The sequence below is a fragment of the Rhinoderma darwinii genome, chromosome 3, assembly GCF_050947455.1.
Source record: "Rhinoderma darwinii isolate aRhiDar2 chromosome 3, aRhiDar2.hap1, whole genome shotgun sequence".
Taxonomy (NCBI): Eukaryota; Metazoa; Chordata; class Amphibia; order Anura; family Rhinodermatidae; genus Rhinoderma; species Rhinoderma darwinii.
In genome coordinates this window covers 387804574-387824145 of record NC_134689.1, presented here as the reverse complement: position 1 = coordinate 387824145, position 19572 = coordinate 387804574, and the positions used below count along the sequence as shown (strand labels likewise).

Sequence of the window (19572 nt, the reverse complement as noted above, 5' to 3'; positions counted from 1 at the left end):
GAGACAAACGAGCATTATCAAGGAAGGTCTGGGAGATCTACTGCGATACTGCAGTTAGCCCGATTCTGAATGAAAAAAAAAAATAGGCTGTGTCTGGTATTTCAGCTCAGTATATTTAATTGAATGGGGCTTAGCTGCAATACCAGGCACATCCTATTGACAAGAGTGGCGCTGTTTCTGCGGAAGATCTTTCAGCAAAGCCAACCCAGGATCTGCAGGGAAATTTTGCGGATTTTGTTGCGAATGTTCCGCTGCGGAAAACAATACTCTACTCTTCTCCCTTGGCGCTCCTTTGGCAATGCATCCATGGTCCCCTGCCCGTCTCTGTACACCTGCCTACTGCGATGACATTTCGTCAGGTGACTGATGCAGCATTCACGTGTTGACATGGCACAGAGACCAGCACGGAACCAGGGATGCATTGCCACAGGAGCGCCAAGGGAGGGGAGTATTGTGTTTTTAATTTTAAACTGAAAATAAATTTAAAAGAATGCTTGCTTTCCTGGACTTGCAAATTTGCTGTGAATTTGTGTCAATTTGGAAAATCTGTAACAAATCTGAGCACTTTCCGTAGCAAAAATTGATATGAAGTGGTGCACAGGTCAATTTCCACGCAAAAAATTTCCGCAGCGTGGTTGAAATCTGTTGGAATCTGATCCACTTTGCCGTTACTGTATTCAGCTCTGGATTTTCCGTCCGCAAATCCGGATGGAAAATTTGCATCAATTACGTGTCAACGTACCCCAACTTTACTTAAAATCGATCGCTTGCCTAAATCCACCTTCCAATAAAAAAAAACAAAAAAAAAAAAACGACATACAAATATGAGAGGAAGAAGATTAAACATATCATGAAATCAATCAAAAAAATATTTATTGAATATACAGGGGTGAAGGGTAACAGTTCAGCATTTTATACCGTAATTTTGCATAACTGAGAAAGAGCTTCAGAAGCAGCTGTGACAGATCACTTAAGGCACTGGTTAACCCCACGCCGGCTAGGCCGCAGGCGATACAGTTCCGATAGGACTTCCCTCCCCCACAGATGTGCTACATGGCTGGTAGAAGTCCCTTCCACATCTTTCTGTACATCTCCCCTAGATTTGGTCTTCATTGACCTACAACCACGACCCTCCATACATAATGCGCTCATTTCCTATCCATAACTATTGTGCTACGCCATATGGATTGTATATGCATAGAGTATTTAGGTTTTGCGTGCAGTTTAGATTTGTACTTGGCGAACTCCACCGTAGTCCATACCGCAGTTAACCCCTTAACACCCAATAGAAAGTCTTTACATTTTTCACCAGGGAACCTAACCATAGGGGGTTAAATGTAACCCCTCGGCTCCCTAACTTGTCAGTAACAGATTAGGACAGCGCTGGCGGCCCCATACACTTCCCCGGTCAGGATTGGAACGTTCCTCAACAGTCCAGGATCACTTATACAGCGAGACGGGTGCAGGCCAGGGCTGCATGTATGTAACGCTCCACCACACGTGTGCCCATGGGCCCAAGAGGCACATTTTACAGAAGATCAGAGAGTAAATGATTACGGTACAGAGATTAAATAGATCTGCCCCAGCAGTATGTGCAGTAAGCCGGGCGTATCCAGTACACCCGCAATAAGAGGCCAGCACTCATGAAGGAGATGGCCAGGGTCTACCTGACGCTCTGTGACATGTGTAGTGGGGTCAGCATCTCTTCAAATATTGCGCCTTTTACATTGGATCCTCGTAGATTGGCCTCCTGCAGGTCACAGCCGGAGAGGTCACAGTTCTAGTGAAAAAGAGCAATAAGTAAATGTCGCCGACTAACCTTTACCCCCCGTTAGCATCTCATGTCTCGGTCACGTGACCTTTGCCTCCTTACCTCCAGGTCTGTCCCTGCTAAGGTGGCACCGCGCAGGTTACAGTTCTTCAATTTGGCATTTTTCAAGGTTGCCACTCGCAGGTTTATGCCGGTCATCTGACTGCCCTCCATGTCGACACCCTTTAGATTAGCACCTGGGCGAAGCGAAAATGAGAATTATGTTAGTTTCAAAGTGTATTCCTCTATTTTTTTTTAGATGCACAGACTCCTCTTACAAATCTGCAACTCCCTAATCCAATAGACTCGGCTATTGCTGGAGCAGGCTTCAACTGGTTAAAAACATCACAGGAAACCCCTTTAATACGAGATCGGAGGACCCCATTAAACAGCTGATTTTGTCCCGGGGGGGGGTCCACCAGAGCAAAAGCCCCTCCCAGGCAGAGGACCCCCCATCCATGATGCCTGTGTGTCTTATAAGGGCAACCCCTTTAATCCCTTCCCGCAAAATGACGTACACATACACCAGGATGATTGCAGGGGCACACAAGCCGTGCCCTTGCGATCACCGTGGGAGCCCTAGCTCATGCTCGAATGGCCAGAATTGAAGATAAAACCGATCCCTGACGTTTAACCCCCCTTAGATGTTCAATAGAAACGGTGGCATCGAAGAGGTTTGTCAAAGAGGCCCACCGGGGGCCCTGCAACATCCATGGCAGCCGGGGGGGGGGGGGTCTAATAAAGATCACTTTGTTACTGACCAGCATTAAAGGGAACCGGTCACCTATTGAACTCGACTCACCCCTCGCTGGCCTATACGGTCAAATGTCCATTGCCGTTATCCCCTTTCATAAACTGCTCCTCCGACCGTAAATAACGGTCTGCAGATATTTTGCGCTTGCATATGGTAATAATCCAGCAGTGTCGTACGTCCCTCTTGTTATGGCTGCCCGCAACTGGCCCCGAATTCCAAAATCGCGACTGAGATGACGGGCATATGCACCCGTCATGTATGGTCCGACACGCTTACTTGCTTCGTCCGGGCCCCAAATCTAGTTACTGCGCCGCTATGGTGTCTTTTTGTGCGCACACAACAGAACATCGATGTGCAAGCGCGGGATTGTGTGTGTGCTGGGAGAGACGAGGAGCTGTCAATCAAAAATAAGGAGGCGGGGTCAACTTGGAAAGACTTGAGGAATGAAGATAGGACTCTTTTCAAACGAAGATATGACACTTATGCTCATTAGCATACAGTGCGGGAACACTAAAAAACTGAATACTAAAAAGGTTTATAAAGATTATAGGTGACAAACATGATGTTTCACCCACTTCCACCAGGTATTACTGGTTAGAATAGGTAAAATTATGGTGACGGGTTCCCTTTAAAATACCATGGGCACCTTTGAGGGCTTTAATCTATTTATTTATAAAAAAAAGTATGTGTTTAGTGTAACTTTGTAATTAGTTTATATTAAAAATTCCATTTTCTTTTTGAGATACAGCTGCTTTGTTCTCTATACAGAATAGATGTATCGTTCCCTTTACACTGAATCCGTACAAGGAATTTCTAACAAAGACTGATAAAGTCATCGTAAACACACTGACTAATCTATTTATTTAAAAAATTTAAAAAAAAATCCTCAAAAACGTGTCCATAGCATTTAAAGGGAACCTGTCACCAGCATTTTTAATAGATAAGCTAAATAAAAACTACTTTTTATGGAAAAAAAGTGGTTTTATTTTATTTTTACGGTATACTTTAACTGTTTTTAATTATTTATTTATTCCCACTAGGGGGCTTCAGAGTGATCTACTGATCGCTTGGACAATGCTTTGGTATACTCAGTATACCAAAGCATTACTGCCAGTCACTGTAAAACTGATAGGCAGTCTTTTAGGCCACACTCCTAGCATGGCCCTTGTTAGGCCCCCGGCTGCCATGGCAACCTGTCAGCGGCCAGGGATTGCGTTCGCAGGCCAAGATGGGTGACAGAGGGCGCTATTGACCGCAGTTTTTATGTGGTAAAATGTCAGAGATTGGAGGTTTCTCTAATCCCAGTCGTTGCAGCTGTTACTGACAGCCGGGCTCACCATCACATACGCGATTCTGTGTTCAGGTGTTAAAACAGATTATTTGTAAACCTAAAGACGTTCTGAAATCCACAACCTTCCTGTGATACTTACCGGATATTTGTTTTTTCAGCCCAGCTCCATTAGAGGACAGCTATGATCAGTGCTTAGCTGCATTGTCTATTGGGAGTCTGAAATCCACCGCCCATTTCACAACACAGGCTAATGCTCTTTAGCTTCCCCATGCTTTACACTGCAGTTCTGCCTGTGAAAACTGCTATGTAAAGGCAGAAGTCCACTAAGTAAGCGCATGGCCAGCAGAAAAGAATGATCATGGGTAATGTACAGTCTACATAAAACAGCTTGTGGACTATTGAAAACTGAAGTATATTAGACAATTGCAGATAATTCAGTCCTATATTATATCAGGCACGGTCCCTGTAATCCATACAGTCGTTCTATAATTCAGTCCTATATTATATCCTGCCAAGGTCCCTGTAATCCATACAGCCGTTCTATAATTCAGTCCTATATTATATCCTGCCAAGGTCCCTGTAATCCATACAGTCGTTCTATATTATATCCTGCCAAGGTCCCTGTAATCCATACAGTCGTTCTATAATTCAGTCCTATATTATATCCTGCCAAGGTCCCTGTAATCCATACAGCCGTTCTATAATTCAGTCCTATATTATATCAGGCAAGGTCCCTGTAATCCATACAGTCGTTCTATAATTCAGTCCTATATTAGATCAGCCACGGTCCCTGTAATCCATACAGCCGTTCTATAATTCAGTCCTATATTAGATCAGCCACGGTCCCTGTAATCCATACAGTCGTTCTATAATTCAGTCCTATATTATATCCTGCCAAGTTCCCTGTAATCCATACAGTCGTTCTATAATTCAGTCCTATATTATATCAGGCACGGTCCCTGTAATCCATACAGTCGTTCTATAATTCAGTCCTATATTATATCCTGCCAAGTTCCCTGTAATCCATACAGTCGTTCTATAATTCAGTCCTATATTATATCAGGCACGGTCCCTGTAATCCATACAGTCGTTCTATAATTCAGTCCTATATTATATCCTGCCAAGGTCCCTGTAATCCATACAGTCGTTCTATAATTCAGTCCTATATTATATCAGGCACGGTCCCTGTAATCCATACAGTCGTTCTATAATTCAGTCCTATATTATATCAGGCACGGTCCCTGTAATCCATACAGTCGTTCTATAATTCAGTCCTATATTATATCAGGCACGGTCCCTGTAATCCATACAGTCGTTCTATAATTCAGTCCTATATTATATCAGGCACGGTCCCTGTAATCCATACAGTCGTACTAGAACACAATTATTACCATCATTATTAGTGCAAAGAAGAAGCATAAAGTAATCAGAGTTTTTTTTAGGCTTAGGGCCCTTTAAATATATTTTCTTGGTTTCTAACCTTCCAAATTTGCTTTTAGGCCGGAGGGGTCTTCAAAGTTGCAGCCTTTCAGTGAGGCGCCTTCTGCGTTGGAGCAGAGCATCTTCACACCCTGGAGATTCGCTCCCTAGACAGGAAAACGGTCATTAATAACCACAGTAAAGGAGTACAAGACCCTCAGCCGGCCGATCACTACACAGATTACCGGCCCCCGTCACTACAGAGATTACCACCAGGTCTGCCTCGTGTTATACCACTCTCACTACACAGATTACCACCATGTCTGCCTCGTGTTATACCACTCTCACTACACAGATCACCACCACGTCTGCCTCGTGTTATACCACTCTCACTACACAGATTACCACCACATCTGCCTCGTGTTATACCAGTCTCACTACACAGATTACCACCAGGTCTGCCTCGTGTTATACCACTCTCACTACACAGATTACCACCATGTCTGCCTCGTGTTATACCACTCTCACTACAGAGATTACCACCAGGTCTGCCTCGTGTTATACCACTCTCACTACAGAGATTACCACCAGGTCTGCCTCGTGTTATACCACTCTCACTACACAGATTACCACCACGTCTGCCTCGTGTTATACCACTCTCACTACACAGATTACCACCAGGTCTGCCTCGTGTTATACCACTCTCACTACACAGATTACCACCAGGTCTCCCTCGTGTTATACCACTCTCACTACACAGATTACCACCACATCTGCCTCGTGTTATACCACTCTCACTACAGAGATTACCACCACGTCTGCCTCGTGTTATACCACTCTCACTACACAGATTACCACCACGTCTGCCTCGTGTTATACCACTCTCACTACACAGATTACCACCACGTCTCCCTCGTGTTATACCACGCTCACTACACAGATTACCACCATGTCTGCCTCGTGTTATACCACTCTCACTACACAGATTACCACCATGTCTGCCTCGTGTTATACCACTCTCACTACACAGATCACCACCACGTCTGCCTCGTGTTATACCACTCTCACTACACAGATTACCACCACGTCTGCCTCGTGTTATACCACTCTCACTACACAGATCACCACCACGTCTGCCTCGTGTTATACCACTCTCACTACACAGATCACCACCACATCTGCCTCGTGTTATACCACTCTCACTACAGAGATTACCACCATGTCTGCCTCGTGTTATACCACTCTCACTACACAGATTACCAACACGTCTGCCTCGTCTCATACCACTCACTACACAGATCACCACCAGGTCTGCCTCGTGTTATACCACTCTCACTACACAGATTACCACCATGTCTGCCTCGTGTTATACCACTCTCACTACACAGATTACCACCACGTCTCCCTCGTGTTATACCACTCACTACACAGATCACCACCAGGTCTGCCTCGTGTTATACCACTCTCACTACACAGATTACCCCCAGGTCTCCCTCGTGTTATACCACTCTCACTACACAGATTACCACCATGTCTGCCTCGTGTTATACCACTCTCACTACACAGATCACCACCACGTCTGCCTCGTGTTATACCACTCTCACTACACAGATTACCACCACGTCTGCCTCGTGTTATACCACTCTCACTACACAGATCACCACCACATCTGCCTCGTGTTATACCACTCTCACTACAGAGATTACCACCATGTCTGCCTCGTGTTATACCACTCTCACTACACAGATTACCACCACGTCTGCCTCGTCTCATACCACTCACTACACAGATCACCACCAGGTCTGCCTCGTGTTATACCACTCTCACTACACAGATTACCCCCAGGTCTCCCTCGTGTTATACCACTCTCACTACACAGATTACCACCACGTCTGCCTCGTGTTATACCACTCTCACTACACAGATTACCACCAGGTCTGCCTCGTGTTATACCACTCTCACTACACAGATTACCACCACGTCTCCCTCGTGTTATACCACTCTCACTACACAGATTACCACCATGTCTGCCTCGTGTTATACCACTCTCACTACACAGATTACCACCATGTCTGCCTCGTGTTATACCACTCTCACTACACAGATCACCACCAGGTCTGCCTCGTGTTATACCACTCTCACTACACAGATTACCACCACGTCTCCCTCGTGTTATACCACGCTCACTACACAGATTACCACCATGTCTGCCTCGTGTTATACCACTCTCACTACACAGATTACCACCACGTCTCCCTCGTGTTATACCACTCTCACTACACAGATCACCACCAGGTCTGCCTCGTGTTATACCACTCTCACTACACAGATTACCACCATGTCTGCCTCGTGTTATACCACTCTCACTACACAGATTACCACCACGTCTCCCTCGTGTTATACCACTCTCACTACACAGATTACCACCACGTCTCCCTCGTGTTATACCACTCTCACTACACAGATCACCACCACGTCTGCCTCGTGTTATACCACTCTCACTACACAGATCACCACCACGTCTCCCTCGTGTTATACCACTCTCACTACACAGATCACCACCAGGTCTGCCTCGTGTTATACCACTCTCACTACAGAGATTACCACCATGTCTGCCTCGTGTTATACCACTCTCACTACACAGATCACCACCACGTCTGCCTCGTGTTATACCACTCTCACTACACAGATCACCACCACGTCTGCCTCGTGTTATACCAGTCTCACTACACAGATCACCACCACGTCTGCCTCGTGTTATACCACTCTCACTACACAGATTACCACCACGTCTGCCTCGTGTTATACCACTCTCACTACACAGATCACCACCAGGTCTGCCTCGTGTTATACCACTCTCACTACAGAGATTACCACCAGGTCTGCCTCGTGTTATACCACTCTCACTACACAGATTACCACCACGTCTGCCTCGTGTTATACCACTCTCACTACACAGATTACCACCACGTCTGCCTCGTGTTATACCACTCTCACTACACAGATTACCACCAGGTCTGCCTCGTGTTATACCACTCTCACTACACAGATCACCACCACGTCTGCCTCGTGTTATACCACTCTCACTACACAGATTACCACCAGGTCTGCCTCGTGTTATACCACTCTCACTACACAGATCACCACCACGTCTCCCTCGTGTTATACCACTCTCACTACACAGATTACCACCACGTCTGCCTCGTGTTATACCACTCTCACTACACAGATTACCACCACGTCTGCCTCGTGTTATACCACTCTCACTACACAGATCACCACCAGGTCTCCCTCGTGTTATACCACTCTCACTACACAGATTACCACCACGTCTGCCTCGTGTTATACCACTCTCACTACACAGATTACCACCACGTCTGCCTCGTGTTATACCACTCTCACTACACAGATCACCACCACGTCTGCCTCGTGTTATACCACTCTCACTACAGAGATTACCATCAGGTCTGCCTCGTGTTATACCACTCTCACTACACAGATTACCACCAGGTCTGCCTCGTGTTATACCACTCTCACTACACAGATTACCACCACGTCTCCCTCGTGTTATACCACTCTCACTACACAGATTACCACCAGGTCTCCCTCGTGTTATACCACTCTCACTACACAGATTACCACCAGGTCTGCCTCGTCTCATACCACCCACTACATAATACACTTATCTTACATCCAATACAGACCCAGACAGGTCTGACCGCTCCAGGCAGGCTCCGCAGAGATTGGCTTGAGTCAGGTTGCAGCCGCTCAGATTCGCCATCTTGAAGTTAATATATCGCAGGTCCAGACGGGAGAGGTCGGTTCCGCTAAAATTCAGACCCTGCAGGATTATCAAACAAAATAGTAAGAAGCAAACTCATAGGCGGGCAGTCCTGGCATCGATGTCACATTATTATAAAAGAAAGGCAGATTAAGATTTCAGTTTCAAATTTTAACCCCATAATGGCGCACACAGGTTTTTGTTAGGCCCCCTGGCTGCCATAACAACCCATCGGCCATCTAGATGGCATTGATGAGGTAACAATTAGAGCCCCAGCCTCTCTTTACACCCCTAGGTACCATATTAACCAAGCCATCTAAGGGGTTAAACAGCTGGGATAGGAGTTCTCGGTTTCCATCTGGATATCAGCTGCTGATCACACTCAGCTCCCACTTGTGATGGCGCGGGCACAGCTCCTGTGCCATCATTGAGACAGTTTTCGAGAATGACTTGCTTACCACAAGGTGCTATCTGGTTGCAGGTTAGGAAGGGGTTAAAGTCATGGTCAGGTTTAGACAACCCTTATCGGAGAGCTGCTACAAAGACCGGGTCGTTCAAGCATTAAATGGGCTCCCCACAGCGGCTAATATCAGTCACACGCAGTGTCTGTCAGATATGTAATGAAGCAGCGATCATGGGGCTGCACTGGACTGCCTTTCAATCATCCCACGAAATACCATTAGTCATCCTCGCTCCAACCATAGATGGCTGATAACAGAGTACAACAGAGTATTAAATTGTATAGCAAATGGAGAGAATATAGACTAGAGGTTTAGTGTCTCGCTAATATCAGAGAGGCTCTGTCACCACATTATAAGTGCCCTGTCTCCTATATAAGAAGATCGGCGCTGTAATGTAGGTGACAGTAATGCTTTTTATTTAATAAAACGATCTATTTTAAACCACTTTATGAGCGATTTTTAGCTTTATGCTAATGAGTTTCTTAATGCCCAAGTGGGCGTGTTTTACCTTAAACCAAGTGGGCGTTGTACAGAGGAGTGTATGACGCTGACCAATCAGTGACCCATCAGCATCATGCACTTCTCTCCATTCATTTACACTGCACTAGCGATATAGTTATATCACTATGTGCAGCCTCATACACAAACACTAACATTACTGCAGTGTCCTGATAATGAATATACATCACTACCAGCCTGGACGTCATGTGTACTCAGAATCCTGACACTTCTGAATCTTTTCTGTGAGATTCCAGCAAGGCAAGCGTAATCTCGCGAGATTACGATGTAACCTGTCATTTCAAACGAGATTACACTTGCCTTGCTGGAATCTCACAGAAAAGATTCAGAAGTGTCAGGATTCTGAGTACACATGACGTCCAGGCTGGTAGTGATGTATATTCATTATCAGGACACTGTAGTAATGTTAGGGCTTGTGTATGTGGCTGCACATAACGATATATCTATATCGCTAGTGCAGTGTAAATGAATGGAGATGAGTGTATGACTCGGATTGGTCACTGATTGGTCAGCGTCATACACTCCTCTGTACAACGCCCACTTGGTCTAAAGTAAAACACGCCCACTTGGACATTAAGAAACTAATTAGCATAAAGCTAAAAATAGTTTTTCGAAATAAAAAGCATTACTGTCACCTACATTACAGCGCCGATCTTCTTATATAAGAGACAGGGCACTTATAATGTGGGGACAGAGCCTCTTTAAAGCACTTGTTTTGTTTTTTCCTTCTCACCTGACAGCGAAGCTCGGATTTGGTTGGTGTAGCAAGAAGAAACCGTATAAATTCTTTCCTGGAGATGGGGGAATGATCCTCCGCTGGCTGGGAATTCTACATTACATTAAAAAGAAATCATGAATATATAGTGTAGGGTCCAATTCTCCACAGTTTTCCTGTCAGCAGAGAACACAGGCCGGTGTAAATGGGCCGCAGCAGCTTTATTATGGGATTAAAGGGATATCCTCATCTCAAGACAGTTCTGGCATATCCACCGGCCCTTCCCCAGTTGTCTACGTGCTCAGATGACGTGCTCTTTATGGACCGCATTTAAGCGGATAAACGTCTCCAATCCTGGGCCTTAGAGATGGGCGACACCCAGCCGTGAGGCCGCGCCAAACCCCACCTATCGGCTACGACATACAGTTACATCAAATGTCGGTAAGGGGTTAACAGTTTAAAATAAAAGGATATATCTAACTTTGCATCAGTTTTCTTTGCTCTAATGTGTCTATAATGAAATAAAAAGCAACTGTGCATATAATCTTGATTCAAATTATAGTGTATACAGCTCCTTAGCAGACCTGTGTGTCGCCATGGTTTCAGACTACAAACAAAACCTGGGTAGTCTGATCCTGCAGAGACGATCCCTATCATATGTCCCCTACTTCTTGATAACATACATTTGCTAGGTCAAGTTAAAGGGTACTAAATGTTTAAAACTTCTGACATGTAAAATGTTTTTTAAAGGGTGGGGGTCCGAACACTGAGAACCCCACCGATCGCTAAAACAAAGCAGCTGGAGCCTTTGGGTGAGCGATGTGCCTCTGCTTCTGATCGGCATTTTGAGGAAGAGCAAAAGGTGCACAGGCTCATAGACTCTGAGGAAAGTCGTCCCGAAAACAAGCGTCACATCACCCGAGCGCTTCTACCGCTTCGTTTTCACAATCAGTGAGGGTCTCTGTGCTCAGACCCCCACTCATCAAAACTTCGGACATGTCATTATGACAGGGCAAAAGTTTAGTAAAGGGAGTCTGCTTTTTTTTTTCTCCAGAAACAGCGCCACACTTGCCCATAGGTGGTTTCTAGTACTACAGCTAAACGCCATTCACAACCTTTGGACAAGGGTGACGCTGTTTCTGGGAAAACCCTTTTTCCTAATCCCATCCAACACCGTTAAATATTTGGGATACGACTACATTACACGGATCTACCATTCTCACCTTTATCGCCAACTCCAGATGTTCTATCAGGGAATCTATACCGAAGAACTTGGCTTCTTCCAAGACCCCTGCAATAAAAAAAGCAGCGTTACATGTCCCACCCCCACCTTTACGGTTTTCAACAAGGTAAATAGGAACTCGCCAAGGAACGCTCACCCAGCAGATTGACTCCATCGTTGACAATGAGTTGTCCGTGACGTAGATAGTTGAGGATTGGCTCGAAGTATTCAGGGCTACGGTCTATGAGAAAAGCTCCTCGGTGGTCCCGCTTATTACCCCAGGCATCTGGAAACAGTATAAGTAGAGGACATCGAATTACGACAGCACCGACCTATTCTGCAGAACTTCACAGGAAGCACGCCGGCCAAAATACGGGAACATGAGGAAGGGTGTGGCGATCCAGAAGTGTGATCACAATAGTCGCGTTACTTTTTTTTTCGCTTTATGAAATAGCGTAGTAAACTGCGCCATTCTATTCAGAGGCATACTGTAAAAATATGTTGTTTTTACAATGGGAGCCTATTCCTTACGTATGCCACTGCCAGAGGAAGATACCAACAAAAAGTGGGGGTCCTGAGAATCTGCCCTAATAGGGTATACGGACAAGGCTGTCTTTATGAGCGACCAATTTCAGCCTTAATTAACCCCTTAACGACCTATGACGAAAATACATGTCAAGTTTGGTGCGGGCTCACGCGCTGTGCCCGCTCCATACACCGCAGCGGTCAGCTGTGTATTACAGCGGATACGCTGCTCTAACGGCCAGGGACAGCGATCGTGCTGTTCCTGGCCGTTTAACTAGTTAACTGCAGCGGTCAATAGCGCCAGCAGCATTTAAACCGTGAGGAGGAGGGAGGCGGCCCCCCTGCAGCGCGATCGGGGGGCGCCGATGGTTGTCATTTAAAAGTAAAAAAAAAAAAAAAAAAAAAAAAAAAAAGCACAAAGAAAAAAAAAAATAATTCATAAAAGTCCGACCTATTACAATATACCATTATTTAACTCGCATGGTGAACGGCGTAAAAAAACAAATAAATTAAAACACCAGAATAATTGTTTTTTGGTCACCTTAGCGGTCGCTAAAATAAAAAATAAATAAAAAGTGATAAAAAAAAAAAAATCGTATGTACCAAAAAACAGTACCAATAAAAACTGCAGCTCCTCCCGCAAAAAATAAGCCCTCACACTGCTCAGTCGGCGGAAAAAAAAAAAAAAAAAGTTATGGCTCTCAGAATGTGGTGAAACAGGACAAGTTTTTTTTGTTAACAAATAGTTTTTTCTTTGTAAAAGTAGTAAAATATAAAAAAAAAACTTTATAAATTCGGCATTACTGTAATCTTATTGAGACGCAGAATAAAGTTGACGTTTTTACCGCACTGTGAAAGCCGTAAAAACAAAACCCAAAAAGCAAAGGAGGAATTTAGTTTTTTCCCCCAATTCCACCCCACAAATATTTTTTTTTCAGTTTCCCAGTACTTTAAATGGTGCCAATAGAAGCTGCAGCTCCTCCCGCAAAAAATAATCCCTCACACCGCTCTATTGATGGAAAAATAAAAACCGTTATGGCTCTTGAAGTCGGGAGTGAAAAATGAAAACGTAAAAACTAAAACGGTCTGGGTCGTTAAAGGGTTAAAGCACCACGTACCCTTCATTGTTTACCAAGCACAGCGCCATTCATTTGCTAGTGGCCGTGCCTGCTATTGCAGCTTAGTCCCCTGCAGTACCAGGAACAGCCACTACCAACTGTACCTGTGCCTCAAATAATAGAGGGGATGCGGGCGGCACCACGGCCCCCTCACTCAGCTGATCCGTGGCGTTGCTGGGAGTCGGACCCCCACCGATCTAATATTAATAGCCTAACCTAAGGATAGGTCATCAATTTTTAAAGTACCAGAAATACATTTTAAAAGTGGTTGACCCAACTATAAAACCATTTGTGAAAAGAAAGCAGCGCTGTCAACCAGCTGATATCAATCGGGGAGCGAACCCACCTCTATGACATTCATATAGACTAACAGGGGAAAGGACTGTCTAGTCGAGACAACCCTTCAACCCCAAAATACGTTTTTCCACCCTTTAGGATGCAGTATCTCACTCAGCTTTGGAAATCAGATGCATTACAGCTTCAAAACATGTGGACCCCCGCAGTTCTGCTGGACCCTATGATGATCTAAGTTTGGATCACTAGTGTTACGTTGGTAATACGGACTCTAAAAGGCGGCCATATTAAAAAACCCAGCTGTAGGGACATCGGGTTATCAAGATCCCCCCTCCAACTCATTCACCACCAACCTCTGTCACTGAACATGTGTGATAGCATGCTGTCCGGCTCCTTACTCACAAGTGTCGACCTGGAGAAGAAGAAACACGAGTAAGACAGAGAGGACCTCACCGTTATAAGCGACTCCATCCTAGTGTCACTAGCCCCTTCTACCATGCGGGACTCCTACCGTGTAGTGGTAAAATATCTCCCCCCAACATTCAGTGTCAGCCAGTCCGTCTGCCCCCCTGTTAGCGGCTCTGTGATCATAGGATCGTTCTGATCATCTGGGAAGAGAACAATTAAGCATTGATAATTGATATTCAGCGTGCAGCGAAAAAACTGTAAGACTTATTCTACTTTACGGGATATCCACCTCTGGGACCCCCATGTGTCAAAAGAAGGGTCCCGACCCATATCCACTACGCTAGTTAGCCGTATTCAGCCATAGAGTCAATAGGAAGGTGGCAGGCTCTTTCCGCAGCCCCCATAGCCCACCAATCTAGTTAGACCCAATCGTCTGGTGGAACGGGGTTCGGGGTCTTTATTCACCCGATAGTTGGGGGTCCTGTGAATATGCCTTTGCCCATAGCAACCAATCACAATGCAGCTTAGGAAATGAGAGCTGAGCTTTGATTGGTTGCTGTAGTTAAACCTGACAAAGGGCCCTGACCACACAGAGTGTATTCGGCGCATTTTACATGCCGAAAAACGCGTCAAAATGGCATGATTTAAGCTTCCCATTGACATCAATGGGAAAGCGCATTATTTTTTAATCCGACGCGGTTTTAAAAAAACCCTTCGTGTAAAAAGAGAAGCTTCAATTCTTTGGTGCGTAAAAGGCGCAAAACACGCGCCCAATTCCCATAGTCAATGGGAGTCCTAAATACGCAACAAAAAAAGTGAAAAAAATGCATCAATAACGCCTGTATTTTAAAAAGCGCTTTACAAAAACGCCAGTGTTTGACACGTTTACAAGTGTTTTGGGGATTTTTTGAGCGCCGTGTGAACAAGGCCTAACAAAAACAGGAAAAACACAAAATCCACTCGTGTCACATAAATACTGTTACAGCTCTAGGTAGAATGGAGTAAGACTGATAAACTAAACAAAAAACTTTCTTAAAGGGGAGCGCCCGCTGGAACCCCCATCGATAGTCTATTTCCATCAGAGCCATAGATTTTCAAACTCCTCCTAGCCGAGGTCCTGCGGTTGGAGAAAACCCTGTTTTAGCAATTTGTGGTGGTCCCAGCTTTTGGAACCCCACCAAACTAACATTTATCCCCCTTTAAAAAAAAACATAACTCCCTCATAGATGGGGGAGGAGAAGCAGGGGATGAGCCGGTTGTGCTTGGCTTAAAAAAAACCAATAGCAACTTTTCTCCCCATAGAGAAACATGGAGGTTGAATGGCCAGCTCTCTCCTCCTTCCTGGCTTGTACTAAAACGGGGAAACGGGTCAGCGGACTCCGGCTTTCGTGAAGTTGCAGAGAGACGGGACCCCCATCTAGATGACATTTATGGCTGAATTGGAGATCAGATTACTGCCCCGGGTAAATCCTAACTGGACTCGTATGAGAGACTGTGAGAGTCCTCCTTACCCCGCCCACACTGGCTGATTGACAGGCCTCTCTGTACACACACGGATACAAGGTCAGCTGTCAATCAACCTGTATGGGCGGAGTAAGGAGGACTCTCACAGAAATCACCCGACATGGAAAACCACTGTAGACTTTAGAAGCCAGACTGGTCACCCCAGGAGCCAAGTTGACTTTTTACGCGGAGGTGCCGGTGGCTACGTGACTCCAGAGCTGCGCTAAATAGATACCTGTATACACAAAGGAAACGGAAGACATCAAGTAATCGGAAACGTTATAAAGCCACGTGGAGAATACAGAGGATCCGATGCTTTTACTCACCTACGTAAGATTCGCCATCGCTCACAAACAAGACGTCATCGTCTCTAGGACACAGAAAAGATCAAAGAGAAGCTTAAAAGACGCAACCGCAAACTGAAGGTTCATCACGGAGGTGCGAAGCGGCTGTACGGGTTATTACGGTAAATGTGGCGGATATAACCATGGACCTATAGTGCTCTGTCTTACCAATACTATTTCCATATCCAAAGCAGAGGCCATAAATGACTGACAGGCGGAGGTCGCACTTCAGGTACTATTACCTGTCAGGTGAGACGGCCACATCCAGCCGCAGGGTGAAGGGAGAAGGGGCTGCGTCATTCACTTCATACAAGTCTATGGGAGTTACAGGAAGAGCCGAGTAAGCCGAGTCACCTCCCCATTCAGTCCGCGGTCTCCATAATTGTCTCCGATGGGGAACCCTTTAACCCCTTGATGTAACTGTACGTCATGGCCGGCAAGGGGGTGTATGGAGCGGGCTCACAGGTTGAGACCACTCCATACTCAGCGGGAGCTTTGTTACGGCCGACACTTCACTGTATTGGCCCGGATCGGAGACAATGTTGCTCCTGGCCATTTAACCACTTAGATGCCGCTTCATCTAAACCATTAGAAAGAGGGGGCAGCGAGCTCCTTCTGTCCATTGGCACCGCCGCGACCGGAACTATTACAATATTATTTATACTACGGCGTAAAAAAAGAAATAATGAAACAGAATTGTTGATTTTTCTGTCATCTCCATTCCCCAAAAAAATTGAATAAAAAGGTGATTAAAAAGTAGTATGCACCTAAAAATATTAATAAAAAGCACCGCTCCCTCCACAAAAAAAATAAAAATTAAAAATAAGCCTCACAACGATCCAACAACAGAATAAAAAAAAGTTCTGGCAAGGAGAAAAAAAAAACCCATAAAAAATAAATAAAATGCCCGCGGAAGGAAGGGGTTAAAGAGGACCCGACAGCTCTCCTGACATGTCTGTTGTTATAAAATACTTGTATTACCAATGAGATAACAATTCGAGCATTCTTTCTTAAAACGCTGTTGTGCCGTTCCTCTGTTATTCATCCTGGAAATATATGAATAAATTGACAACTGGGTGTCCCCATTTCTATTGTCAATTGGTTGTGTGCAATACTGATTGGACAGTGTCGGGACACACCCCTTTGGCAAAAGAAATGGTAAAAACCAGCTGGTCAATTTAAGTATTAGGAGGAACAGCAGAGGAACAACACAAATGTCTAAGAAAAGATGCTTCAGAATTGTTATATCATGGGGAAAACAAGTATTTACTAAAACAGACGTGTCAGGAGAGGTAACCGGTCCTCCTAGAGCTTTCATTTATAAGAAAATAGAAAAAAATAAGTTTTCCAATGTTGGGACCACTACTCCTCTCCCCCCGCAGCTGAGAAACAGGGGATCGGTTAGTCGTAGGCATAATGATAGTCAATTAAGAGGTTTTTCAGGATTCTGGTTAGGTCAGGCCATCAATGTATGATCGTGGGGGTTTGACCCCGAGACCCTCAACCAGTCAGCAGAACGCAGTTCAGACGCTGCATTACCTGATCAGGGCGATATCATCGATCAGTCCGCCTTTATCGTTGTAGATGCCGGCTGCGCGGATTCCTAGCTTCGAGCTGGCGAGAGAGAGAACATCGGAGATTGTAGATCCGTACAGCGCAACCACCTGCAATAGAGAGATGAAAAACATCACTGCCGCCGCCCTGGTGGAGAACACAGGGACCTAAACAATGTGAGAGAAAGAACTTACAATCTACACAACTTCACTGGGGAAGAATCGCTTCTTAAAGGGGCAGGCAATTTTTAGACGACAGTGGCCTAAACAAAAATTCAGGGTGATACCACATACAGCAGAGACCTCCACTGATTTCTAGCGGTGCTCCTGCAATGCTGCGTATTAAGGAGGTTGTCCCCTTTACATGTGATCGATAACAGAATACGGCCATCATAGGGGTCGCCCACACAAGACCCCCTCCCTGGTTATTGTCTAGTGCACAGGGTCACCCTGGAGGACACTACAATAAATGGTTGCCCATGCATTAGAATGGGTAACATAATGCCACGTTTTCTAGGGGAAAGTTGCAGATGACTGTAGTTTCCCCTGGCAGTATCAGCTGTATCGCTCTGTCCACACCGGGCGTTACGTATGGCGCTTACGGGGGGGGGGGGGAATCTTCTGGTGTATACCGGAACAGAGCCCCAATGCATGCCACGCAGCGACATACGTCGGCGTGTACAGAGCCTTAAAGAGGTTCTCCGCTTTGGACAGTCCCTATTTGTTAGAAGGGTCCCTTGACAATAAGCGGAGCACACAGGGTCCCTCTGCAATCAACCATAATCTGGATTCAATTTCTCTGCAGCGCCACCACAGGCTAAATAAAGTATTACACAGTGCCAATTCATATCAATGGACTGTCTGTGTAATGAAGGACAGGTCCACCAGAGCGAGAGATTGAGACCGTCTTTGCAACCGCTCTCCAGCGCTATAAACTAGTTTCCCCTAATAGGTTGTGTGAAAATGGACAACCCCTTTAAAGTGGGGGTTTAACCTGCCGCACCGGAGAAGATCAGCTGGTTTCTGGCAAGTCTGTATAACCCCTTATTATGAAACGATCCAGGCCCATAGGGGGCAGTAGTCTCAGTCAACGCTGGCAGGGACAACAACTTTGTTAGGACAATAGTCATTAGGGCTTGAGAAGTGGTCGCTGCCTCTCAGAGGCCGGACAGTACTTAGCGCAGTTGTCATTTCCCTTCCCCCACACTTTACTCAACAGGGGCGACAACGAGCACAGGAAAAAGCACTTCCCAAGAAAAGGAGCATTTGGAACCAGTGAACCAGACTGAGGCATGATGGGAGAAAACCGCAGACTAAAATAAAAGAATTTAGCATAGTCCGTTTTTAAAATGCCTGGATCATATAAGTTGTGAATATTTGCTGTCCTATAGTAGTCAATATGAAGTGTGAATGGACATGTCCTTTAAGGGGTTATGGCGATCTCCTCTGTCACGTGGATCCCTCGTCCCCCACACTCTGCTTATTACTGGAGGACGCTCACCTTCCCATGCCGGGCATTCCCCTTCACGAACAGGGTGACCCTCTTCATACTCCGGTCCTCCCTTTCAACTCCAGACAGCCTCCCCAGCTAACCCGGAAGACTGGAGCAGAACAACGTGACAGCGAGAACCAACAGCCAATCACCATCACGCTGAGAGGACCCAGGAGCCAATCATACCCGACCTGGGCGGAGTTGGCGAACATCCAATGGTGGGCGTCGCTAGTAACTTTTCATTGTAATACATGGCACGCCACCTGCTGTTTGTTTTTCTACATTCTTGCCTTCGTGGCTCGAAACCTGTGACGCCATTTTGGTTGTGGGCAAGACAGCATTGAATACTTTTACCTATATGAG

The 19572-nt window shown here is 45.6% G+C and overlaps 1 protein-coding gene across 3 annotated transcripts; it reads right to left on the bottom strand.

The window, feature by feature from the left end:
- Positions 1-856: 856 nt before the first annotated feature.
- KCTD9 (potassium channel tetramerization domain containing 9) lies at positions 857-19554 on the bottom strand. Of its 3 annotated transcripts, XM_075858933.1 has the most exons (12): positions 19219-19554; positions 17704-17828; positions 16147-16190; positions 14421-14517; positions 14263-14321; positions 12130-12258; positions 11974-12041; positions 10769-10864; positions 8966-9115; positions 5336-5441; positions 1874-2007; positions 857-1780 (listed from the first exon to the last, which is right to left on the bottom strand). In XM_075858933.1, the coding sequence occupies exons 1-12, from the start codon at positions 19264-19266 to the stop codon at positions 1664-1666; spliced, it is 1173 nt and encodes a 390-aa protein (XP_075715048.1). In that variant the 5' UTR covers positions 19267-19554; the 3' UTR covers positions 857-1663. The 3 variants fall into 3 exon arrangements, with proteins under 3 accessions (XP_075715048.1, XP_075715050.1, XP_075715049.1); XM_075858935.1 differs by lacking the exons at positions 17704-17828; positions 19219-19554 and adding an exon at positions 15829-16055; XM_075858934.1 differs by lacking the exons at positions 16147-16190; positions 19219-19554 and having other exon boundaries at positions 17704-17790.
- Positions 19555-19572: the final 18 nt, after the last annotated feature.

Excerpts from the sequence above, each read along its gene's own strand:
- KCTD9 (XM_075858933.1), bottom strand. The coding sequence starts at position 19,266 with ATGAAGAGGGTCACCCTGTTCGTGAAGGGGAATGCCCGGCATGGGAAG. Across the intron at positions 16,191-17,703 it reads GATGATATCGCCCTGATCAG|AGACGATGACGTCTTGTTTG; the intron begins GTAATGCAGCGT and ends TCTGTGTCCTAG. Across the intron at positions 14,322-14,420 it reads AGATATTTTACCACTACACG|GTCGACACTTGTGAGTAAGG; the intron begins GTAGGAGTCCCG and ends CTTCTTCTCCAG.